Source organism: Sorex araneus, chromosome 9 (genome assembly GCF_027595985.1).
Source record: "Sorex araneus isolate mSorAra2 chromosome 9, mSorAra2.pri, whole genome shotgun sequence".
NCBI lineage: Eukaryota > Metazoa > Chordata > Mammalia > Eulipotyphla > Soricidae > Sorex > Sorex araneus.
Window position 1 is genome coordinate 53556162 of NC_073310.1, and position 27424 is coordinate 53583585.

Genomic DNA, 27424 nt, shown 5'->3' on the forward strand with positions numbered 1-27424 from the left:
TCTGTGCTCGGGATCACTCAGGTGGAGGTAGAGGACCCTATGGGATTCTCGGTTCAACTTCACACAAGGTAGGCACCCTTCACATTATACTATTACTCCAGCCTTATGTTTTTATTTTTTATTTAAACAACTTATTTTTTTAGACAACCTATAAGATATATGTCTTTGTTTGCTTAGAAATGGTGCCTCCAGGGCCAGAAGGATAGCACAGTGTATAGAAACTTGCCTTGCAAATGGCCGACCTGAGTTTGATCCCCAGCATCCTGTTTGGTCCCCTGGCCCCGCCAGGAGTGATCCCTGATACAGTCAGGAGCAAACCCTACATAAGCCCTGAGTCCCACTAGGTATGGCCCCCCAAAAAAATCCCAGTGACTCCACTCCAGATTATTTAGAAATGCATATTCACATTCACATAGTTACATACCACATTTCCCCATATTAGACAAAATAGTTTACAATGTGTTTTCTAATATAGGGGAAAGATAGCACAGTGGGTAGGGTGTTTGCCTTGCACGTGGCCAACCCAGGTTTGATTCCTCCATCCCTCTCGGACAGCCCGGCAAGCTACCAAGAGTATCCCACCCTCATGGCAGAGCCTGGCAAGCTACCCGTGGCGTATTCGATATGCCAAAAACAGTAACAACAAATCTCACAATGGAGACGTTACTGGTGCCCACTCAAGCAAATCGATGAAAGGGATCACAGTGAGACAGTATGACATAGTGATTACATGGGCATGAAAAGGAAATTTTACTATTTGCAACAAAATGGATAAACTTTTGAGTAAGTGAAATAAGTTGGAAAATATTGTATGATTTCACCTAGATGTAGAATCCTAACAAAACACTGCTATAACAAACCAAGCCCACAGACACAAGAACAAACTGATTGGTATCCTAAGGGTAGAGAGGGCAAAATGGATAATGTGGGTCATAAAGCACCAAATTCAGTTACAAAATAACCAGGTCAAGGAGCTAGATCATACAGCATGTAATGATGTTCAAAGACACAGAATCTGAATGTCTGTCCATTGCCTGGTGAACCAGCAGGTTACAGGATCCACTTGAGCTTTTCCAAGGGAAAAAGCATTTTATTGCAGTCTGGAGTACAAAGCTCAGGTTTGCCTTCCTGTTGCTTTATTTCAGAGAAGATAAGGGATGCAAGAGCGGCGATGGCGGGTCTCTGTTGGTCCACGGCTCCCAGGTTCAAAATATGGAGTAATAAAGAGCCTCAGACTTCTGGGAGTAGAAAGGTTTATTGGAAAGTAGAAGGGAAAGAGAAGGAAACCCCCCAGCTGGGGAGGAATGTAGTCTAGGGCTAGGGTAATTGTGGCTAGGTGTGTGTGTGTGTGTGTGTGTGTGTGTCTGTGTGTCTGTGTGTCTGTGTGTCTGTGTGTCTGTAGGGAGTGGGGGGTCTTTACCTTACTTATCAAGGGACAGGAAAGTCACAAAGATTGCAGGGACCTTACAGAGTAGTCTGTCAGGTTTAGCTCTTTTGGGTCATCTATTTGGCTTTTAATGTTATCTTCTAGTCTCCGGGAGCCTAAGGCCTGGGGCAGAATCTATAATGTTGGACAGTTGTTAACTTCTGTTTTATCATAAGGAGACCAGAAATTCGCTGGAATGTTAATGAATTAAAAATGTAGCATGGGGGGACAGCCAAAAAGGGGGCTGCTCACAGCAGCTGGCTAGGCGAGTTGAGGCTTCCTCTTCCATAAGGATGTAAGGAAGTGCTTGGGGATTTGCTTTTTTCTTCCAAAGAAGAAGTTAGGTTTCAGGACAAACCAGATAGAGCTTTGAGGTTATCAAGTCATTTAACCTTCTGGATTGCCCTGCGTTTTCTCGGCTCTTCTTCCTACTAGCACATTTTTTAATGTACTGGCTGCCCTGGAAGCAAATGGCAAGCACGAACAAAGGGTGTGTTTCTGCCCGATGCTCTTTCCAGCAGAGCAGCTGTGATGTAGTTACTGCCTCTGCAGTGCAGTTCTTGGACACGTGAAGAAGTTGCTAGGTACCATCTTCTGTCATAGCCACTGTTTCCCAGAGTTGGAAAATGGCCCCTTTCTGGGCGTGTGATCGAGTGAGAGAGGGAAGCTGTAGCCTCAGGTGGGAGGTATTTTGCGCGTTCCCCTGGAGATCTCTCCGGCCCGTGGAGAGACAACAGTGGAAAGCGCTCCTAATTGGCTGGATTCTGTGAGGGTCCCGATCTGAAATAAGACTAGTGAGGTTAGTAAACAGGGGGCCCAAGACGACACATGCCGATCAAGGGCAACTTTATTAACAGCCATGCTGGTTTTATACTTTTCTTAGCAGGGGGTTGGTACATAAGTTGTCAATCATCAGGGAAGTGTCTTCTCAGACCAAATAAGGAAAGGTTCGGGGCATACTTTGGTGGGCTTACAACATTCTCCAAGAGTAGGTTGAGAAATAGTGGGGAGGGCAAGACAAGGGTTTATCTGGCAGGAGCATCTGGCAGGAGGAATGCACAAGGCTTTTTGTGTAGAGGAAGGCATTCTACTTTACGGGCTTTTTGGGGTCTCTTAGTTAACTGCCCTGGGCTACTTTTACTTCTTGAGTTTAGCTATTTCCTTTGTCACAAGGGCACCTGTGCCTCAGGTCATGCAAAGCTGGTAATGGAATTTTCCGGTTTGTCCAGGGTAAAGGTTTCGGGGTCCTCTTTTGTTCAGGGTCCTGAGCAGTCCCCAACAGTATTTTCTGATCACTTAGAGAAGGTAGATTTGGGGCGCATGGGTGTGGGCGGAAAATGGGCAATTGGCCAAATAATTTTAAGAAGTTCAGATTTAAGGCAATTTATCAACATCTGGTATCCTTTTCCCTTTAGGGTGATGGTAGGTAGCCATGGCCATTTGGGGTTATGTAGTTGAAAGTTGCTTAAAGAGACATCTTAGTACTTTTTCATCAAAAGAAAAAAATGCACTAGACATAGAGGCCAGAGCTACAGTACAGCAGGTAGGGCATTTGCCTTGCACATGGGCAACCCAGGTTCCATCCCTGGCATCCCATATGGTCACCCCAACACAGCCAGGAGTAATTTCTGAGTGCAGAATCAGGAGTGACCCCTGAGCATTGCTAGGTGTGACCCAAAAAGCCAAAAAGATTAGGAAAAAGAATTAAAACACCCTGTTACAGTCAGGAATGTTCACCATCCTTCTTGTGAGGACTGTATCCCTATATATAAATATTATCTTATATTGTACACCTGAAACTATCATTATGCTGATTAAAAATAAAGAACTTTAATTATAAAAGTAAAAAAAATTTAAATACTTACAGTGCCGATCTCTAGAAAAATACTCTCCATCCATTTCGACCATAAAGCTTACTATGGTTCAATATTCACTTTTTAGAGTAGGGCTGAGGAGAGTCTGAGCAATTCCCAATTCAGAATCCTCTCTCTTGCTTCACTGGGGGTCCCAAATCCCTGGCCCCACCCCCACATCTCCCACCAGCTCTGTCTCTGAGCAACACCTCTTGGTCCCTATTGCATCCCCTGCTTCTCAATCAAGAGGGAGACTGTGATAGAAGGATGGAGAGTACAGTTCTGTTTCCCTTTACTTCTAGATGATGCTCTCTGAGAAATTGTAATTTCTAATGGTTTCCCATGGGGAATTTCATCAAAATAGAAAGGCAAAATAAAGGATCTCCCCCCCCCCCCCACCATAGGAATTAATAATGAAAATCCTTTCCTCGGGATAAGGCTAACTATGAATGTGAACAGGGCTCCAGAGAAGAATAGGAGTAAAACACAGAAGCCATTAAAACCAATTGATGGTTAGGGAAACAAATTGCCACTACCTGGCACTCTTCCAGAGGCCAAGGAGTGGGGGCCACTGGCCTCACGCTTCCTCAAAGTAACCGCAAGTTTTGTTAGACAGTGCTCCCTACTGCTGTGAGCACACTTCCTGCAGGAAAAGTTGCGCTGCAGAAGAAGAAATTCTGATCATTATAGGTTTGATCCAAGAGCAGGACTCCTGTTCTTTTGTCAATGTGGCATAGCTCAGAAGCAGATACTAAGTCCACTAAGCAGACACTAAGTCCAATCCCAGTTGTACCACATGAACAAAGCTACAGCTATAGAATGCATTGGTGCCCTCACTAGGGATGGTGAGGCAGAGGCGACTGGCTGTCCCTGGCTTCTCAGGACACCCTTTGGTTGGTCCTACCTCCCAAAGAGTAGGACAGACACGTTTAACATGGACTGAAGCTGGTTTGTGGCAGATCAGAAATGGTCACTAATATGCTGAGAGCGTCATTGAGCTCTTTCCTTTTAGACATTTCTCTGCTCATTGTTCTTGTAGTTGAGCCTAAAAAGCAAGAGTTTAAGGGATCAGAGCAGAAATAGAATGGACAGGGTGCTTGCCTTGCAAGCAGGCCAACCCAGGTTCAATCCTGGCACCCCAAATGAAAACTGCCAGGAGTAATTTCTGATAGCAGAGCCAGAAGTAACCTCTGAGCAAAAAGAAAAAAACATGTTTACCTGTGCCTTGGCGAGCTTCTCTACCCCAGAGAAGGAAATGATGATAGAACGGAGCAGTCCTGCTCTCTCTTGAGAGGGGCTTTGAACCCCTTCCCACAGATCTCTGCCATTCGCTTGGCCCCCCGAGTCTGCGAAATGGCAGCTTCAGATCTTGTGGTTTCCTGTCAGCAAGAGAAAGAGAAATCCGTTTTATATGATGCCGTTTCTATGACATCCCATCAAAGACAGAATTCAAAGGTCAGAAAGAATGTATGCGTCAGGGTCAGGGACGCAGTCCAGTGGTAAAGCACCTGTTGTGCATGTTGTGAGATCCTGAGTAAAATCACTTGAGCTGAAGGAAAGACATTTGTTTAAAAGATTTATTTGTCAAAGCTAGGGACAGGGTAAAAGACAGCTAGAAAGGGCAGAAAGGGGGCTCGCTGGAGATGGAGATTGCCGTATTCATAGAATGTGGTGGCGACTGCACGATGTGTGTTTATCTAAATCATAGAATTCTCTGGGATCCATTTCAGAGTGTGAAAATTAAATGTCATTTTGAAATATGTAAAACATTGAGGTCATTGTCAAAGAACCCTGGTTTGGTAGTGTGTTATATAGTCGCCAAATACCTGGGTATTATCTTTCTGTTGATTCCTTCTTTCATTTCATTAGGGGCAAAGAGCAAGTGTTTAATTTCAGTTCTTTAAAATCATCCTTCTGGGGCTGGAGGGACAGTCAAGAAGGCAGAGTGCCTGCCCTGTACAGCTGGCCTGGGTTTGCACCCTGCCACCTCCTATGGTCCCCTGAGCCCTTCCGGAAGTGTTTCCTGTATACTGTGAGGTGTGGTCCCAAAACAAAAACAAAATGCTAGTCTCTATCTATTCCACATGCACACACACACACACACACAAGTGTATCCTATTTGGGGGTGGGGTGTGAAAGTCAGGCTTCACTACATGGTGTTTAAGCCGGGCCAGTCCGTAATGCTACTGAAGGCCCTCTACAGTCTTACAAAATTTCTGCCTGTTGTTGGGAATCCTCTTAACCTTGTCTGGCTCTTCACATTACCCGTTGCTCAGTACAGTCAGAAACTGTGCTCATCAGTAGATACACGTTGAGGATATTAATACTTCTGAACTGAGAGTTGTATTCTGCACTGTTCTTTCATATGCTGAGTAATCGTAGTTATGCTGTGGTCTGCTTTATGTGATATAGCTACTCGAGCTTCCTTTGATTTGCATGGCAGTTTTTTTCTTTTTATTGTAACCCATTTATGTGTTTATTCGGTTGGGGGAGTCACACCTGGTGGTGCTCAGGGCTTGCTCTTAGCTTTGTGCTCAGGGATCACTCCTGGTGGGGCCTGGAGAACCAAATGTGGTGCCAAGAATCAAATCCAGGTCAGCCATGTGCATGACTGGCCAACTGACTATCTTACCACTGATCCAGCCCCTATGCAGTTAGTTTTTAAACAGTTTAGCATTGTGCCTTAGTTAGCCAGTCTAGTGTAATTGGTGTGTCACAGTAGAACCACTGGGTATGGTTGGATTGAGATCTATTTAATGATTTTTTTCCTTTTGTTTAATCGATCCCTGCCTTCTTTTGATCAACTTGAACATTTTTGGTAGATTTAAATTTATCTAATAGCTCTGCCTCTGTGTGTAATTAATCTCCAGTTTCAAGTTTTTCTTTATCTTTGATTTTTTAGTATATTATTCTCTTACTGAGTTTGAGTTTGACCTGTTTGGATTTTCTGAGCACCTTAAATTTATATATCTGTAAACTTTCACCAATTTTTCAGAAATTTTGTCCATTTTTTATTTTAAAGGTTTTGCACTAATTTCTCTTCTACTCTGGGACTTTAGCAGCACATATGTTAGACCCTTTAATATTGTCTCACATGTTCCTGGTCTCTGATTTTTTTTTCCAGTGCTTTTTCTGCTTTTCAAATCTGGTCTTTACTGTTGGCCTGTTTTCAAGATGTGACTTTCCTGATCTAAGCAAAATTTTTCATTCACTTGTTATATTCTTTCAATTGTGAAATTACTGATTTTGTTTTCAGTTTCTATGGAAGTTCTGCTTGGGCCTTTCTATTTTCCCATTCATTCTATGAGGTTTGTTTTTTTGTTCTTTTTACCTCATAGGAGTGAGTTAAGTTAGCTCTTTTAGGATCTAAAGAAATACTACAACTGGTGAGGTGCTTGCCTTAAACACAACCAACCTGGGTTCAGTCCTCACACCCTGTATAGTTCTACAAGCATCACAAGGAATGATCCCCAAATACAGAGCCAGGAATAATCCCTGAGTACCACTGGGGTGGCTCTCCAGTCCCCAGAGAAAAATATTTCATTTCTTTGGATGATTCCAGCATCAGAGCCATCTTTCAGACTGACCTCTGCTGATTGGAGATTCACTTGCCAAACCTTTACCATATTCTTTGTTGTGTTGAAAAATTTTGTTCAGTATCCTAAATGTTTTAAGAATTATGTGGCATAGATTGTGGGTTTTATTATATTCATGTGATTGAAAGAGCCATGCTAGGAGTATCACGTTTCACTTAAGTGAGAGAAGGAATCCAGAGTTCCGATCTCCGCTGTTCCTTTGCCAAGGCGTCGAAAATCAGATGGGCCAGAACATGTAATGTGATTCAGAGATGACCGCTGGACTAGAGCTTTTACCGACTGGATTCCACGGGACGTCAAAAGACCGCCCACCAATGAGATGGTCAGACTTCTTCGTCAAAACCCTGAATTTTTTGAGACTCTTCCTGTTCCTGGAGTGAGCAGATATCATTGGGTGACACTCGCACGTGACAGGGACAAATGGAAATGTTACTGGCGCCCGCTTGAGCAAATCAAAGATCAACAGGATGACAAGTGATACAAGTGATTATATTCATGTAGGAAATGTGAAATATTTCAGCAAGCGCTTGACCTGGTTAGATTCCATCTGTGTTGCCTGGTTCAGAGTCATACATAGTCTTTGTCAGGATGCTCTGGAGGAAGATTCGTGTGTATGACAAGATGTGTGTGACACTTTGGTCTGGTCAAAAACTTGTAGTGGTTTAAGCCTGAGTTCATTTCTCAAAACTCTTTGATTTCATTGGGGTCCTTCTCAGGAACCGCGTCAAGATACACCGACAGCCCCTGTGGGGCCTTAGTTATCGGTTGTATAGTTCTGAGGCAACAAATCATGTTCTAGGGGACAGAAGCCCAAAGGAGAGAAAAGAAGATGAAATGAGAAACTCATTTCTTTTGGAAGTAACACTGAGGTCAGAGGCGCAGTATGGAAATCTGTCCTAAGAAACATCAAGGCCTCTCTTGTGTCACTGAAGAAAGAAAGGTGTTGAGCCCCCAAGTGTAAGGTTATCAACATGCTGAACGCCAGCTCCAGCCAGTCATTGGCCATGCACAGTGAGCGGCATCCTGATCCTTATGTCATGGTTTATTACATCTCAAATACACTTCAACTCACCTTCCTTCTAGCTGCGGGAGATGCTAATGGTACCTGTGACCTCTAAATAAGCACATGATTCTTAGACCCAGGTGCCTCAAGTGTTCTAGGGTTAGAAATCTTTGCTTTGTCCTGATCTAAATATTAAGCCAATTGATCTGATTGTCTTTATAGTCTCGGGATATTGGCCACTTATGGGATTACACAGTGCCAGGGGCAGTTTCTGGGTGTGATTGCCTAGCTACTGGAAAATGGGGGATCTGGGTGGAAGAGGCTATAACCCAAGCTCCCAGAAGTGCGCGGCTGCAATGTGGCAACACAACATCTTATAGCCTAGTTCTCCCTCTCGGAGAACCTGGCAAGCTACGGAGAGCTTCCTCCCCACATGGCAGAGCCTGGCAAGCTCCCCATGGCGTATTCATATGCCAACACCAGTAACAATGATGGGTCTCATTCCCCTGACCCTGAAAGAGCCACCAATGCAGCACCATTGGGAAAGACGAGTAAAGAGAGGCTGCTAAAATCTCAGTCCTAGGATGAATGGAGACATTACTGAGACCGCTGAAGAAAATACAGTCAACAGGATGATGATAATAATGATGATGTGCCACTTTAGCACCACCCTAATCATGCTACTTGTCTCCAGAACCTCATGATACTTTGCCCCCAAACCTGCGCCCTCACTCTTCCTTGAGACTGCTCTGGTGACTCCTTTCATCAATCTTCCTGCTTTTGTTGTCCACTATCCAACTTATCCTGGAATTCTTTCTCATGACAAGACCTGCCATTCAGATGGACGCCACCCCTTGTATCTCTATCTGGAACTGAAAACGTTTAATTTCATCCCAGCTTTATTTTGATCCAGAGTGCCAGGGTTTTATTCCCAGGCCATACAGATCAAGGAGACCTAGCTGCTGCCTGGGGACATTCTTCTCAGCACTGGCGGGAGGATTTCCTGTGCCAAGCAGGAAGTCCCTGGGGTCCTTCCTGATCTCTGTGGCTACCCCAGGTTAAGCTCTGGCAATAGAATCTCTAGATTGCCTACTTTAGTTTATAGGAATTCTCAGGTTGTTCCTTTTGATACACTGCCCAGAGGTTTCCATTGTGATCCTGACCCCATGCTTTTTTCCAAGCTGCTTTCAAATGGTCCCAATTTAGTTATTTTTTATTTGAGCCATACCTGGCTGTGTTTGGGGTTTGCTCCTGACTCTGTGCTCAGAGATGATTCCTGAGTGCTCAGAGGACCATACGTGGGGCTGACACTTCAACCCCCATACCATTTCTCCAGCACCCAACTCAGATTTTAAATTTAAACTCAGTTTTTTAGTGGATTCTGTCCTTCCCCTACCCTGCGCCTTCTCTCTTGAATAGGTCCCCTTGAATGACAGCAGACTTTGGCCAAGCATCCCAGCCATTAAAAAAAAAAAAAAAGGCATTGGACCTTTCAGGTCTGCTCTGTCTTCAGATTGCCGCCTGGTGATCTGACAGCTGGACAGAAATAGTGTCCCTGTTCAGAGAGCAGCCTTTGCTCTTCAACCTCCAGCCCCTACTTCTTAGCTCATCCAATTCTCCCAGGCAGTTGAGGTATCCTATTCCCATTCTTCAGATCTGGTAGCCTGGAGGGAGGTCAGAATCTGCATATCTCCCAAACTCCCAGATGCTGCTGACACAGCCCAGTTAGGAGCTGCAATTCGCTTTTCCCCATTGCTGCTGGTTTTGATGCAGGTGTCGTGAGGTACATGGCCACTGGGAGAAGCAAACCCCATTGCCATTATCTTCTTTGATGGTTTCGAGATGGCTGATGTTTTTATGTTTTCCACCTTTTTCTTTTTAAAGCATCATCTTTCAGTTTTGTTCTTTTTATATGTGGTTATTATAGTGGTCATAAGACCTTCATCTACTGTTCTGGCTCTGTTTGATGATATTTTAGGTTTGGTTTGTCTCTCTCATCAACCATGTTGTTTAGTCTTTATTCTGAAATTCCTGTATGAAAATTTTAGATACTAAAAGTTTCTGGGTCCTTCTTCTTTCTTTCTTTTTTTTTGAGCACATTCTGGTATAATTTTTAATTATGCAGAATTTTTTAGACATCTTAGATCAATGACACTGTAACGAACAGGCTTAATAAAGAATAAAAGTTTTCTATGTTTTGTCACATTGCATATCAAACCCAAGTGACTAGTAGGTACTGTGATTCTATGAGAAATACCTAACATGTCATACAAAAGAGTTAAGCTAGGGGCCAGAAATGTGGCTCAGTGGCAGGGCACATACTTGCATGCAGTGACACCCTAGGTTCATTTCCTGGCACTGCATCAGCAACCAAACCTTTACTGCAAACTGCTTAGAAATAGTTCTGCTCCTTTGGAGGTTCCCAAACTTCCTTGGCCCATTGACTCCTTTCTTTAAGCAAACAGGAAGCTCCTCCCCCCATTCACAACCAAGGCTACCCTGCCTTCCCCATTGGCTTGGCATTGTGTGCCTCCCCCAAGCCCCAGCCCCACCAGAACACAGAGTATCAGAAATCAAGCAACCTATGAATGCAGGATATGGAGCCCATGTTGCTGACTCAGCATTGGGGGTGTATCCGCCCACCCCCATTGAGGCTTTCCATGGAGCCAGTGACAGGCTGGTTGTAACTGTCCTTCAAGGTATTTTCTGTTGTTTGCCATCTTCTGCACAGACCACAGCTCAGAAAACCTGTTTGTTTGTGTGACCATTTGGCAGGTCAGAAGCCCATTGTCTGACAAAATGCAGTCTAACCTGTTCCACCAGGCAGACGGGTCTGATGGTACCAGCAGGCCTCTGGGGCAAGATGGCCCGAATTCCCGACTCTTCTGCTCTTCTACAGCCAGAAGACACCCACACTTTTCAGATTTTCTCTGGGCGCCTTTCTCTGAAACATGAAAAAATAACGCATAGTTGTAAAGACTTACTCCAATTCTTGGCACCCACTGAGGTTTTAGTTCAAAGTAAGTCTTGTTCATTGTCTGAAAACACTTGCAGGATGTACAAGAGGAACACACGAAGTTGCTTCTGCTGACGATGAATTTCAGTGTGCAGATTATATAAACTCGACTAGCAGGTGTCATTTCAAACAGTGGACTTGGATTTGGGAAATTCTGCATTGCTTCTGGATTGAGGGCTTCTGGTTTCCTGATTGTAAAATTCATATCCTTAGGAAACAGTTTGTGGGCTCCAGAAGCACATTTTGAGGGGTGGGAGAGTAGAAGCCTAGTGGTCGTCTTCAGGCTGCATACTTTTTCCTAGAGATTTCAGTGCTGCTGCGAATACTGGTATTTGCCATGAAATCATTAGGTGAATATTAAGGAGTACGGTATTTGTTCCCATATATTCTTAGCATACAGAGCAGGATTTTTGTTCCGGGGCTCAATGTCTAAGAAATCAAAACAGACCAGGTTATTAATAGGACAAAAAAAAAAGGACATCTGGGGGGCTTGATCTGGCAGATACTTTTCTCTCCATTTTATAAAATCACTATTCCAAGCCACACTCTAGCCAGTGAAGTGTTTCAGTCACAATTTCTGTTATTTTCCCTTTTCCATCAAAAATTCTCTTCCCCAAAGCAGCTGCAAATCAACTCTCCAGCCCTTCAGTGGTGGTATGCTTTTCTATATTTTATCTTTAGTGAAACATGACTTTTTAAAAGGAAAGTAATAAAGTCCAATAATGTGTGTATGTTTTTTATGAATGCGGGTGCAGGGGGGATGAGGAGAAAGCTTTAGTGTTGTTTTTTTTTTAAGCTGCTAAATAAAACACTTCATAGTTGAAGCCCGTAGAAGAATAAAATTTCATTTTGTGGATATTCAGACAGTTTGACTTGTTCTGTCTGGTTATGGGGCAGAGGCGGACACCATGAATAAATCTTTCTGTGTAGCTTGTACATCAAGTACGGCTTCACCTTCCTTTGTGCTACATTGCATGCACTGCCTAGTCTGCTTTGCAGAAGTATTTGGAACATAGACATGTATAAGTCATTTTTCCACACAACTATGGCAGAACGAAACCTCAAAGTAAAGAGAAAAGCCCACAGAACTAAGTGTATAAATGTTAATGTGTTTATCAGAATGGCTATAACTTTTTTTGCAATTTCGATTGAAGGTAGTAGGAATTAGTCTGCTGTGAAGGATCATATTTTGACAACTGTAAACCCCAAGGCCATAATTGAATTTATAAGCATGTGATGGGTTTAAAATCATAATCCTTCTGTGTGAACTTTATTAGAATTACAGTTCTTATGCTGTTGGTCTCTCTTAACTGTTTATACTGAGGTTTAATTTCTGGGTATAAATCACAACTATATTCAGTCAACTGATTCTTATGGAATCTGACTGTACCTGGCATTTTTCTGCACATTTAGATTTGTTAGTGAATAATACATTTTTGCCTTCATGGCTATTTGCATTCTAATGGAGAAGATAGAAAAATAGCATATTCATAATAGTAAATGATAGTTACTATCAATTTTAGATGGTGATAAAAGTTGTAGAAGAAAGCAAAAGTAGAGTAGGTTTAGGAGAATTGGGAGCTGGAGTAATTTAAAAAATACATTTTAATTTTTATTTATCATTTTTTTTCCCTTTGGATCACATCTGGCGATACTCAGGGATTTCTCCTGGCTCTGCACTCTTTGTGGTGCTTGGGGGGGACCATATAGGATGCTGGGGATAGAACAACACAGTTTGCTGCTTGCAATGCAAATGCCCTAGCTGCTGTGCTATTGCTCTGGCCCACAATTTTTTTTTTAAGAGACATCTACATCTGCAAGTACTTGGAGCTATTCTATCCAGTGCTTAGAGGGCCACTCCCTGCTTGGGGTTGGGGGAGGGGGCATGCAAGAACTGAGCTTGAAGCATATGCTTCCAGCCTTTGGGTTACCTCCATGGCCTGGTGCTGATCTTAAATTAGGAGATGCTAGCCCCAATGAAAAGGTTGCACTTTGAAGGGAAGTAGGCCATCTTCTTAGCTAAGGAAGGCTTGGGCTTGATTTTATTTTTAAACCTTTTAATTTTACCACATTCTTGTCGTGGCCCTGAGATAGAGGTGGCAGTCTCTTAAGTCACTAAGTATGGTGTGAATAACTGCTTTGTCAAAAAATATAAAACAAATCGAAACACTCAGCAAGCCCCCCTCCCCATTTCCTTTCCCCCTCCTTGATATATGTATACAAATAGATGCTGTGTTAACAAGGTTTTCAACCATTATGTACGCAACCCAGGAAAGAAAACCTGAGCCTCTACTGGGGCTTGCTATGAAATGCCAAGTTGCTGAAACTCTGTCATTGTTTCCTAGAGAGCTTTAAGTGTAGGTTTGTAAATAGATTTGTCACTCTTCACACAGAAACACAGCCACCCACTCCTGTGATCATTATAAGATTTGGGGTGAATATAATTGCATGATTGTTTTCATTTTTATGCCTAGCAACAAAAATAGTAGTGGGACAACATGATCAGTCGACTTTTTATAACATGTGTGTCTGATCCAAGGGATACCTAGAGATTTCATTTGATTTTCTTGCAGTAAATCAAATGAGTGAGTGTGTTTTTTCAGGTAACAAAAGCAGTTCAGATATTTATTGCAGACTTCAGTAATTCTGATATTTTTTTTTTCGCTGGATAGAGTAACAAGTCTGGCCAATACCATAAAAATGTCTGAGGGAAAATGTGGAACAATTTTCATGTTAGGCAGTGAAGGGACATTGGAGGTAAACACACAGTAAAAGCTAGCTTTCCACATAATATGCCATTTTTATATTTGTGCCAAGATGTGCAAAGATCAACAGCAAAATTGAATAGTATTTGGTCATTGCAATAGATTTTTATCTAAATATAATTTAATGCTAGATTTAAGCCTAAATAAAAATAGATTTTTATCATCAGTGCTTTATGACTGTTACATGAATACTGAGTTTAAAATTTTATTTGGCTGATTGCCACTTGCTTTGATCTCATTCTGAGAAGTTCCTTGATAACATATTATTGTCCTTTCAAGTAAATTGATATCCACCTGCATTTACATGATTAAATTCAATGTGCTACTTACCATCCTTAAGACTAAATTATTTGTAAACATGTTGCTTTAAGCTCAGTCATTTTAGACCATGAGTGTCCTTAAAAACATATATTTTTCCCCTGCCCGCAACAACATGAAGAAACAGAGAAAATCCCCACCAGCAGGAGAGAACCAAGGAAACATCTCACTAACCTCAGCAGCGACCTCCCAGAAATACATCCTCCTCTCAGATAAAGAATTCAGAGAGGAAATTGTGAGGATGGTTCACGAACTCAAACTATGGAACGTTCATCCAATAAATTAAGGGAGGATATGGATGCAGCATTGGAACGCTCCACCAAGATAATCCAGGAAGAAATGAGAGCAGAAATTTCAAAGCTACGAACAGAAGTCACGCAACTAAAAGAATCAGTAGATGAAATTAAAAACTCCATAGGAGCCCTCAGTAGTAGAATGACTACAGCCGAAGACAGAATCAGTGAGCTTGAAGATGAGCTGCACAAAGCATATAGGCAACAACAAATAATGGCAAAAGACCTCAAAATGGCTCTAGAGCGAGTTAGAGTCCTAGGGGATGACCTCAGGAGAAACAACATAAGAATCATGGGAGTGCCGGAACCACACGGAACCAATCCCAGTGAAAAAAGCACCATTAAAGACATCATTGCTAAAAAATTCCCAGAGCTAGAGAATGCGGACATCCAGATACAAGGAGTCCGAAGGGTGCCAGCTAAAAGGGACCCAAAATAGAAAATCCCCAAGGCATATCATAGAATGATGGATGCCGTGGATAGAGACACAATACTGCAAGTAGCAAGATCAAAGAAGGAAATCATATACAAAGGCACACCCCTTAGATTCACAGCAGACCTATCAGAAGAAAACCTCCAAGCCCGAAGACAATGGTGGGATATAGTGAAAAAACTTCATGAAATGAATGCCTCACCAAAAATACTCTACCCGGCTAAACTCTCAGTTAAACTTCAAGGAACCATACACTATTTCATGGAGAAGCAACAGCTCAGGAACTTCATAGACTCAAGGCCAAATTTAAAAGAAGGACTCAAAGGGCTACTATAAGACAAGGAAAAAGACCTATAAGAACAACAAACCCTACAGAAAAATGGCACAAAATCCCATGACAATAATTTCTCTTAATGTTAACGGGCTAAATGCACCAATCAAGAGGCACAGAGTGGCAAAATGGATTCGGAAACTAAACCCAACTTTCTGCTGCCTACAAGAAACACATCTGAATAGTCAGAACAAACACAGACTAAAAATCAAAGGATGGAAAACAATCCTGCAAGCAAACAGCCCCCTCAAAAAAAAGGCGGGGGTGGCCCTACTAGTAACCAATAGCATAGATTTCAGGCTGAAAAAGATCAGAAGGGACAGCAAAGGTCATTTTATATTCACCAAGGGATATATACAACAGGAAGAAATCACACTCCTAAACGTGTACGCACCTAATGAACGACCAGCTAAATACTTAAAAGAACTCCTAACAGAATTTAAGGAGGACATAACTAGCACCACGATAGTAGTTGGAGATTTCAACACTGCCTTATCACCTCTGGATAGATCGACAAGAACAACACTCAGCAAGGAAACGATGGCCCTGAAGGAAGAAATGGAGGAGACAGGGCTAATAGACCTATACAGGGCTATACACCCCAAAAAGAAAGAATACACATTCTTTTCCAGCGTACACGGAACGTTTTCCAAAATAGACCACGTTCTGGGCCACAAATTATACCTTAATAGAATTGGGAAGATAGAAATTGTATCAACTATCTTTTCAGACCATGATGCACTGAAGATGGAAGTTAATCATGCACAGACGCGGAGAACCAAATCAAACACTTGGAAATTAAACAACTCACTATTGAACAATGAGTGGGTCACGGGGGAAATCAAGAAAGAAATTAAGAGATACCTCGAAACAAATGAGAATGAAGACACAAGCTACCAGAACCTATGGGACGCAGCTAAAGCTGTGTTAAGGGGAAAATTTATAGCTCTGCAAGCCTTCCTCAGAAAGGAAGAAAGGGCCTATATAGATAGCTTGACTTCGCAGCTCAAGATCTTAGAAGAGGACCAGCAAAAGGAACCCAAACCAGATCGAGGGAAAGAAATAATAAAATTTAGAGCAGAAATTAATGATATGGAAACCCGAAAAACAATCCGTAAGATCAATGAAACAAAGAGCTGGTTCTTCGAGAAAATAAATAAGATTGATAAACCGCTAGCAAGACTCACAAAGAAAGAAAAAGAGAAAACCCTAATAAACCGAATCAGAAATGAAAAGGGGGACATCACAACAGAAACCAAGGAGATTCAAAGGATCATCAGAGACTACTTTGAAAGTCTGTATGCCACGAAGCAAGAGAACCAAAAAGAAATGGACGAATTCCTTGACTCCTACAATCTCCCAAGACTGAGCCAAGAAGACATGAAATACCTCAATAGGCCCATAAATACCAAGGAAATCGAAACTGTAATCAAGTCTCCCCAAAAACAAAAGCCCAGGTCCAGACGGATTCACCGGCGAATTCTTCCAAACATTTAAAGAAGACTTGTTGCCAGTTCTCCTCAAGCTTTTCCAGGAAATTGAAAAGACAGGAACCCTTCCGAACAGTTTCTACGAGGCACATATCTCCCGAATACCAAAAGCAAACAAAGACACCACTAACAAAGAAAACTATAGACCAATATCCTTGATGAACACCGATGCGAAGATCCTCAACAAAATACTAGCAAATAGAATCCAACAACTCATCAAAAAGATCATACACCTGACCAAGTGGGATTCATCCCGGGGATGCAAGGATGGTTTAACATTCGGAAATCAATCAACATAATCCATCACAGCAACAAAAGTAACGATAAAAACCATATGATCATATCAGTAGATGCAGAGAAAGCATTTGACAAGATCCAACACCCATTCATGATAAAAACTTGCACCAAAATGGGTTTTGGAGGAACTTTTCTCAAGATAGTCAAAGCCATCTACCACGAACCTAGGGCAAGCATTATCATCAATGGAGAAAAACTAAGGGCCTTTCCTCTAAGATCGGGGATAAGACAAGGATGCCCACTCTCACCACTTCTCTTTAATATAGTATTGGAAGTATTAGCAATAGCCATCAGGCAAGAGAAAAATATTAAGGGGATTCAGATCGGAAAGGAAGAAATCAAGCTCTCACTATTCGCAGACGATATGATGCTATACCTAGAGAAACCTAAAAGCTCTAGTAAGAAACTCTTAGAAACAATTGACCTGTACAGTAAAGTCGCAGGCTATAAAATCAATACCCAAAAATCCATGGCCTTCCTATATGCAAACAATGAGACAGAGGAAAGGGACATGAAAAAAGCAATCCCGTTCACAATCGTGTCCCAGAAAATCAAATACCTTGGAATCAGCTTAACTAAAGAAGTAAAGGACCTCTACAAAGAAAACTATAAAACTCTACTCCATGAAATAAAAGAGGACATGAGGAAATGGAAACATATACCCTGCTCATGGATAGGGAGAATCAATGTTGTCAAAATGGCAATACTCCCCAAAGCATTATACAGATTTAACGCGATCCCTATAGGGATACCCATGGCATTCTTCAAAGAAGCGGATCAAGCAATCCTGAAATTTATATGGAACAATAAACGCCCACGGATAGCTAAAACAATTCTTGGGAAAAAGATGATGGGAGGCATCACCCTCCCCAACCTTAAACTTTACTACAAAGCGGTAACAATTAAAACAGCATGGTACTGGAACAAAGGCAGAGCTGCAGACCAATGGAACAGGGTGGAATATCCCCACACACAACCTCAAATGTATGATCATCTAATCTTTGATAAAGGAGCAAGAGATGTGAAGTGGAGCAAGGAAAGCCTCTTTAACAAATGGTGCTGGCACAACTGGACAACCACATGCAAAAAAATGGGCTTAGAACTCGACCTGACACCATGCACAAAAGTCAGATCAAAATGGATTAAAGACCTCAACATCAGACCACAAACCATAAGGTACATTGAAGACAAGGTCGGCAAAACCCTCCACGATATTGAAGATAAAGGTATCTTCAAAGATGACACGGAACTAAACAATCTAGTAAAAACAGAGATCAACAAATGGGACTACATTAAACTAAAAAGCTTCTGCACCGCAAAAGATACAGTGACCAGAATACAAAGACTATCTACAGAATGGGAAAGGATATTTACACAATACCCATCAAATAAGGGGTTGATATCAATGGTATATAAAGCACTGGTTGAACTCTACAAGAAGAAAACATCCAACCCCATCAAAAAATGGGGCGAAGAAATGAACAGAAACTTTACCAAGGAAGAGATACGAATAGCCAAAAGGCACATGAAAAAGTGCTCTACATCACTAATCGTCAGAGATATGCAGATCAAAACAACCATGAGATACCACCTCACACCACAGAGACTAGCACACATCCAAAAGAACAAAAGCAACCACTGTTGGAGAGGATGTGGGGAGAAAGGGACCCTTCTACACTGCTGGTGGGAACGCCGGCTAGTTTAGCCCTTTTGGAAAACAGTATGGAAGATTCTCAAAAAACTAGAGGTTGAGCTCCCATTTGACCCAGCAATACCACTGCTGGGAATATATCCCAGAGAAGCCAAAAAGTATAGTCGAAGTGACATATGCACTTATATGTTCACCGCAGCACTGTTTACAATAGCCAGAATCTGGAAAAAACCTGAGTGCCCTAGAACAGATGTCTGGTTGAAGAAACTCTGGTACATCTATACAATGGAATACTATGCAGCTGTTAGAAAAAATGAGGTCATGACGTTTGCATATAAGTGGATCAACATGGAAAGTATCATGCTAAGTGAAATGAGTCAGAGAGAGAGAGACAGACATAGAAAGATTGCACTCATCTGTGGAATATAGAATAATAGACTATAAGACTAACGCCCAAGAATAGTAGAAATAAGTACCAGGAGGTTGTCTCCAGGGCTTGGAGGCTGGTTTCTCATTCTGGGTAACTCAGGGAAGGGTCCACCAAGTAAAATGTGGCTGGAGGTCATGTGGGGGAAGGGTGATGTGGGCCGAATACAGACTAGAGACTGAACACAATGGCCACTCAACACCTTTATTGCAAAGCACAACACCTAATCAGAGAGAGAGAACAAAAGGGAATACCCTGCCATAGTGGCAGGGTGGGGTGGGGTGAGACGGGACTGGGGACGGGGGTGGGGGGGGGGGAGGGATGTTGGGTTTACTGGTGTTGGAGAATGGGCACTGGTGAAGGGATGGGTTATCGAACTTTGTATGGGGGAAACATGAACACAAAGATGTATGGATCTGTAACTCTACCCTCACGATGACTCTCTAATTAAAAATAAACTAATAAAAATAAATTAAAAAATATATATATATTTTTGCTACTTTAAAATATTTTTGCAAATCTCATTATAGTTATAGGAAATAACCAAAGTCTCCATTAATGAAAGTATAATAGGTGGTTGAAGCTTCAGAGTACTTTACCATAGAGGCAAAGTTAAACCTTTTCCCAAGTAATATATAGTCACTGTCACTGTCATCCCATTGCTCATCGATTTGTTCGAGTGGGCACCAGTAACGTCTCTCATTGTGAGACTTTTTGTTACTGTTTTGGCATATTGAATACGTCACGGGTAGCTTGCCAGGCTCTGCCACTTGGGCACGATACTCTTGGTAGTTTGCCGAGCTCTCCGAGAGGGGCAGAACAATATATTGTCATTTTATCAATATTTTGTATCATTCTTTTTCAATAGAATTTGTTTTGAGGTACTGCACTAAGCACTGGGTTTTATTGCTTCAATGCTTTATGTATGCTGCATTGAGTATAAAGAAAAACTCATTTGCCTTTATTGGGTTTTAATTATAAGTTGCCATTTCAGATCCAGACAATAGATCTTTTGGACGGCCATGTTTATAGAAAGAAGAACTTTTATGCATTATCTGTGAATTAATTTGGAAAATACATCCGTATACATAAGTTTTCCTCCTATAAACATTTGTTACAGATAATAGTTTCTTGTACTTACTTAGGAAATGAAGAGAAAATCTGAAACTAAAGCAATGAAAACACTCAACTTCTCATAATTACATGGAATAATAATAACAAGTCAGTAATATCAGCAGACTTAGGGGTCACTTAAGAAAATGTCTCAATTGTCTAAATTCTGTGTAAATGAAGGCTGAGAATTTTTATAGAGTTTTGTGTTGTTGGTTTTTGGCTTTATTTTAGGGGAGAGAGGAGGTGGCCACACTCAGTTCTATTCAAGGATCACTCATGGCAGGGATTAGGGACCATATGAGGTGCCGGAGATCCAACCTGATTTGGCATGTGAGGCAAGTGCCTTCCCTGCTGAGCTATCTCTGCAATCTTATATGTTTTTTAAAAATCCTTTTTAAGGTGGGGCTGGAGTGATAATAGAGCCGGTAGGCTATTTGCTTTGCACACCACTGACCCAGGTTCAATCCCCAGCATGGTTTATGGTCCCCTGAACCATGCCTAGAGTGATACTTGAGAACAGAGCCAGAGGTAAGCCCCAGAGCACCACAGGGTGTGGCCCCCAAGCAAACAAAAAATCCTTTTATGGTTAAAAACAAGGCATTTTGCAATCAGTTAACGTGGATGTTTTCTAAAATGTTAAGTTTTAAATAGAAACTTTACCAGCATCATTTTATTGCCACTCTACATGAACTGAATTTCTTGGGCTGAAATGAATAAACCTTTATATAAAACCTCACACAACACATTTGCCTCATCTTAGGAGTTACTATTAAATGCACAAAAGTAAAACTAATATATCTAATTATCCAGTTGATACATGTTGTTCAAAAATTGACATAATAAGGATTAATTAGGTGACTTTAGTTTTTCCAGTATCTGTGCACAAAGCCATTATTTAAATGCTTGCAAAAAGTTAAAAAAAGGGAAAAAGTACTGATTTTCCTTGTTGGAACAGAAACATTCTTTTAACACATCAACTTTAACTCACTACCTGAATTTCAAACCAGCATATTCCAAAATGATTATTTCATGTGCTTTTTTTGGCTTGCACTTAGATCACCAGTGCATTTGATTTTCCTTCATCCCAAATCTAGACCTCTAAAAGGCATGTTCAGAGTATATAGCCTGACTGGTATGTACAACATCTTTATGAAGTCTAGTTTAGACTTTCTGAGTCTTCACAAAGACTCTCAGATCCCCAGATTTAACACCTGCCATGTCAGATCATCAGGATATACATATTGACTGTACAGATAGTCATCACAGTCTCCATAAAGTGATAGATCATAAAAGAAGAGTACTCATTGGCTTCCTGGGGGCATTTTTATGGATATTTTAATAAGGTACAGGTAGGCAGAAAGATGTAGACTTTGGAATATCAGTAAGCTGTATTCCATCTGTCTGACTGTAGGGAATGTACTCAGCCTTTCCCATTTCGAGTTTCTTATTTGTAAAATTAGAATAATAATGTCCTTCATGAGGGGTGTTTTGAGAACAGTAATGGTTTATGTAAAGCATGTGTCACACACCCACCACAGAAAAGATCTCCTGTCATCTCTATTGTCATTCTTTTGTCTGTGACTTAAACACAGCTATTTTGATCTTTTCTATTTCTCATAACATTCACAAGCCCAAGTTGAAATATTTTTACTCCATATAAAAAAATGGCTGGAGTGATAGCACAGTGGGTAGGGCGTTCACCTTGCACATGGCTGACCCGGGTTCAATTCCTCTGCCCCTCTCGGAGAGCCCAGCAAGCTACTGAAAGTATCTCGCCCTCATGGCAGAGCCTGGCAAGCTATCTGTGGCGTATTCAATATGTCAAACACAGTAACAAGTCTCACGATGGAGACGTTACTGGTGCCCACTCGAGCAAATCATGAGCAATAGGATGACAATGACAGTGATAAAAAATAGTGACCTATTCATGTATTTCTTACTGCAGTTGAAAGTTTAAATAGTAAAGGGAAAATTTACATTTCCCATTGCAAACCTCAGTTTTCATCCCTACTGAGTGTGTAAATAGCTCTGATTTTCTAAGCCCAGATCCAGAGAGAACAAACTAGAACTTTCTCGAATCTGAATGGTAGAATAGACCCAAGGACCTATTAGCAAAATGCTGTTTGTGAATTTTTTTCTCTTTGGGTCACACCCGGCAATGCACAGGGATTACTCCTGGCTCTGCACTCAGGAATTACCCCTGGTGGTGCTCATGGACCCATATGGGATGCTGGGAATCGAACCTGGGACGGCCTCATGCAAGGCAAACACCCTACCCGCTGTGCTATTGTTCCAGCTCCGTGTTTGTGAACTTTTGCGTGACAATTTTTTGTTAAGATTCAAGTTACATTCTTATTTTAACATTCAAAGATATGTCCACCTTGAAAGATGGCCTCAAATAACTGAACCTATGGAGAAGTTTTCAGGTGAAATCATTTGCTCCTGAACACTTGTAGTACCCTCACTGCTGAGTTTGATTCTATAAAGGCTAAAAGTGAATGCAGTTCACTGAAGGATTTCAGATAGCCTCCTTTCCCTACTCATTCCAACAGACCTAATTTTCCCCTCCACTACTGAAAAAAGTTATTCCGGGTTTGTTGTTTTGTTTGCTGTGTGGGTAGTAGAAAGAAATTTTAAAAGGAAAAAAAAGTGAGATCCATTCAGGCAAAATAGATTACACTCCGGGATGCACTTGGTTGTGGGTTTTGTTTTGTTGTTTTTGCCTTTATGAGTCATACCAGCAATGCTGAGTTACTCCTGGCTCTGCACTCAGGAATTGCTCGTGGTGGTGCTTAGAGGACCATATGAGATCGAACCTGCCTTACCTGCGTATAGGGCAAACATCCTCTCTGCTGTGCTTTCACAGAGGGAGGCAGTTGATTTGCTTCTGTCTGTAGAAGAGGAAAGTGAGAAAGTCACAGGTCTACAACAGGCTGGTGGGGGCAGCTGTGAGCATTGCAGAGAGTGCAGGACTGAGGAAGTTTGTGTTAAGGTTAGAAAGAAGAACTTCTGCACTGTAAGTACTGCTTAGGAAAAAAGCTCGAGGCAAGAAGTGAAGGTGGGTGGAGGGATGGGTGCTTGAGCATTGTCTGACTAAAACACAATCATGCAAGTTTGTAATTGTATCTCACGGTGACCCAATAAAACTTAAAAACAGTAAATTAATATTCCTCACAATTTGGTAAGCCTTGTCAATAAAGCCATCTGAAAAAAAGTCTTGATAAAAGGAAAGAAAGAAGTGAAAGTGGGAATTTGAATTTTAACAACTGTAAAAGCAACCCCCCCCCCCACAAAAGGGGAAAAAAAAAACCTAGCTTCTCCTTACAGTGCAAGTTGGAGATTTGCAATCTCGGCTTGCAAAATTGGTCTCAGTCTTCTGAATCTGTATTAAGTGTAGAACTGTTAGTGGAGTGTTTTGCTTAGTAATGAATTTGATTACCCTGTTTTTCTTTTCAGGTCCCGTGGGAGTAGGTTTGAATGAACTGAAACGGAAGCTGCTCATCAGTGATACCCAACACTATGGTGTGACAGTGCCTCGTAAGTTCTGTGCTCTGCTTAATTTTGGTTTTGTTTGGGGTGACATACGGCTGTGCTCAGAGCTTACTCCTGGCTCCATGATCAGGAACCATTCCACCAGATGGTGCTCAGGGGACCAAACCCAGGGATCGAACCCAGACCGGCTGTGTGCACGGCAAGTGTCCTCCATGCCATACTACCTCTCTGGCCCCAACTTCTGTGCACTATAAACACCATGACGTCTGTATGGCCGACTCACATTTATAGATCATGCATGTTACCAAGCATCCACTTAGAATAATGAAAGCACTCCCAGACATCACAGCAGCCTAGGTGAAGTGAAGTGAAGGTGGGTGGAGGGATGGGTGCTCCATCTGTGGTGACGGTATCTACGCTGTACAGAGACATACACTGAGGCACAGGTCCTAAGAGATTTTCCCCGGGTGATCACCAGCAGGATCGCAGTTAGTCACAACTTCCCTGCACTCCAGTTTTTACAGTGAATTTTAAGACATTAAGTGACATCTGATTGTTTTACAAATTTTCTTCTAAATAAAAGTATTTTATTTCTTAAAAGAAGTGCTAATGGTCTCCATATTTGCTTTGTGCCAGCTTTAAGATTAGAAGGAGCAAACCACAAAGAGTTGAAGGAGGCTCCTTATAGTATAAACCTTCCTTAATTACTTTTTTATATGTAGTAATTGGCAGATAGTATTAAATGGGCCTTTCACGGCCATATCATCTGAGTGTGGTAGGCTTCCTTTCAGTAGACAGAATTAGATCTATTTTTATAAAAGTGGTTTTCACAGGCATTCTTACCAATGAAATGTGAGCTGGAAGCATTTTGATTTCCAGAATAAATGCCATTTGACTACTTAATATGTTGATATTAGAAAGCTGTCTAAAAGACTAAATTGAAATGTTGGCTTTTTCAAGTGGTTTTAGTACTTGTTAAAAAAACAGTTTGTATATTGCCCTTAGCCATGTTCTCTAGTTTTTGGAAGAGTTCAACTTTATTTTAAAATTATAGTTTTCTATTACTTCAAGCTACTCCTTGTTACTACATTTTTCCAGATGATTGTTTGTAATCGTTTTCAGCCATAGGTTATAGGATTCCTGGCTTCCACCAACAGATGAAAGGAAAGAAAAATCTGGAAATGTGGAATTAAATAGTTTTTCTTTTTTAAAAATGTTATTTCTCTTACATCCGAATTACAATGTACGGGTACAAAATAACTCTTAAATTTTGGGGGCAATTAAAAAGAAATCTAGAGGATGGGAAAACGAATTACAAGGGTACAACCCACAATTTTAAATTCTTGTTGCATATTCATCTCCTTTGTCTTAATTTGTTTCATCCTCCCAGTGTGAAAGTGGCAGTTACCCCAGATCACAGTAGACGAAATGGAATAGGAAAGGTGTTTTGACTTAGTTCCGTGGGCAATAGATTTAAAACCAAATTTTTATGCTGACATTTTTCATTCTTCCTCATTAAAATCCTACCCAGTTCTTTCAAACGACTGGCTTTCTTTGCTACACTTCAGTTAGTAGTAATACCTGAATTTTGGAAGATAATCAGTATTAAAAAGGTTGACTGTCAAGCATAACCCACTTCTGATAATTTTATTTCTACTCCACTTCCAGGGATATTCTGACCTCAGTTTTATCTATTAAAACAATAGTAGCCTCTGAAGTTATAGAAATGGACAGTATCTTGAAAGGTATTAGGATGGGGGTCTCTTCAAACAAATCCCTAAAATAGTATCTTCACACTCTCAGTTTTTTTGTTGTTTGGTTTGGGTCACACCACACTCTGATTCAATTTTGTTGTTGTTTATTTGGAGCTGCACCCAGCAGTTCTCACTGTGCTCACACAGTGCCATGTGGTGCCACAAATCAAGCCTGGGCTGCTGTACTATCGCTCTTGCCCCCTCTCTGTGTACTTTGAATGGAATGTAGTTTAGTATATCATTTTAGCTTCTCCATTAACTTTCTGCCTTGTCACTTATCTGGGGACTCAAATATGCATATGTTAATCAAACATGCTGAGGATTTATGGGATTTCAGATAAAATATAGAAAGCTCATGATCATTTTTCTTTACCATCTGTTTTTGTTGTTGTTGTTGTCAAATGTATGTGCACACATTCAAAACTCCACCAGACAATCTTACAAATTGTTTTGGGGCCATACACAACAGGGCTCAGGACTAACTCTTGTGCTCAGGGATCACTCCTGGAAGTGTTCAGGGAACCGTATGCAATACTAGGGATTGTGCTAGGTTAGCCATGTGCATGGCTAACTCCTGTACTCTGTCTCCGGCCCAATATTACAACCTTTACTATATATTTTTTTTTATTTTTGTTTTTTGGGTCACACCCAGCAATACACAGGGCTTACTCCTGGCTCATGAACTCAGGAATTACTCCTGGTGGTGCTCAGGGGACCATATGGGATGCTGGGAATTGAACCTGGGTTGGCTGTGTGCAAAGCAAACTCCCTACCCGCTGTGCTATTGCTCCAGCCCCATTTTATATATTTTAAAACTTTTTCAATGTACTAAATAAATATCCTATGGTTTCTTTAGAATTTTTATTTAGGTGGCTGGTACCGACTTGTCTCAATGCCTTTTAATTAAATTACAGATACAACCAGAGCAAGACGAAGCCAGGAGAGTGATGGTGTTGAATATATTTTCATTTCCAAGCATTTGTTTGAGACAGATGTACAAAATAACAAGTATGTTGAAGTTCTTTTCTGATTTTTTGCATGACTATTGTTTTTAACCAGTGTGTGTGTGTATGTGTGTGTGTGTATACATATATATGTTTTGGGCAGTGGATAGGAGCCCTCCATTGAAATTATTTTAAAATTTCAAAGTAATAAAAAAGGTGATAATCCAGTTGGTAGTTAAAAATCTTCACATGTAAATTTTTACTCAACCAGAGCTGCTTCATTCAGGTAAGCAAAATGTATGGTAGCTTTTTTGTAAAATGGAGAAAAGGTCATTCGTGTATTGTTGTAACCTCTTTCCACCATAGGATTTGAATCTTAAGATATAGACTGGAGAACAGTATATGGGTTAAGTCTCTTGCCTTGAGTGGACCCCAGTTTGTTCCCCAGCATCACATATGGCACCCTATGGTACCCTGAGCACTGCCAGGTGTAGCCCCATCTCTCCCACTAGAACCCTAATAGATTCCAAATTCCACAGATAACACATACAGAGCGTGCTCTCTCGCTCTCTCGCTCTCGCTCTCCTCTCTCTCTGTCTCTGTCTCTCTCCCTCTCTGTCTCTCTGTCTCTTTCTCTCTCTCTCTCTCTCTCTCTCTCTCTCTCTCTCTCTCTTTCTCTCTCTCCTCTCCTCTCCTTTCCTCTCCTTTCCTCTCCTTCTCCCTCTCTCTGATTGGCTCTTCAAAAAATGGAATAGAATTGAAAGTCCTGGGAACACAGATCATCATGTACATGGACAGAATTGAAAGAAAAAGACCCCTCAAGGTACCTGGATAGCTAATCTTTGACAAAAGATCAGGTGTATAAAATGAAGCCAGAAGACCCACTGCAACAAATGGTGCTGGGAAAACTGGTTAGCCACATGAAAAATGGAAAAGAACATGGATTCCTATCTTATACCAACACCAAAGTTAATTTGAAATGGGTTAAGACCTTAATATTAGACCTGAATCCATAAATTATATATAGAAAAACTTATAGAGCTCTTCATGATACTGACACGAGGAATCATCAATGACCCACCCGCTTCCGTTGGTTAAGCACACAGAAGTGAAAATAAACAGGATTACATTAAATTTAGCAACTTCTGCACTGCAAAAGAAATGACTGAAATTAAAAAAAAATCTACAGGCTGGAAGAAAATATTATTTGCATATTACATAT

At 41.2% G+C, this 27424-nt stretch overlaps 1 protein-coding gene across 5 annotated transcripts in view; it reads left to right on the top strand.

Moving 5' to 3' along the window:
* MPP7 (MAGUK p55 scaffold protein 7) overlaps positions 1-27424 on the top strand; it is a 259109-nt gene that overhangs the window by 223846 nt on the left and 7839 nt on the right. For all 5 annotated transcript variants that reach the window (XM_055147233.1, XM_055147234.1, XM_055147235.1 and 2 more), the window contains 2 exons: positions 23469-23549; positions 26173-26266. In XM_055147233.1, coding sequence (XP_055003208.1) covers positions 23469-23549; positions 26173-26266 — 175 coding nt within the window. The remainder of the gene's footprint in view (positions 1-23468; positions 23550-26172; positions 26267-27424) is intronic.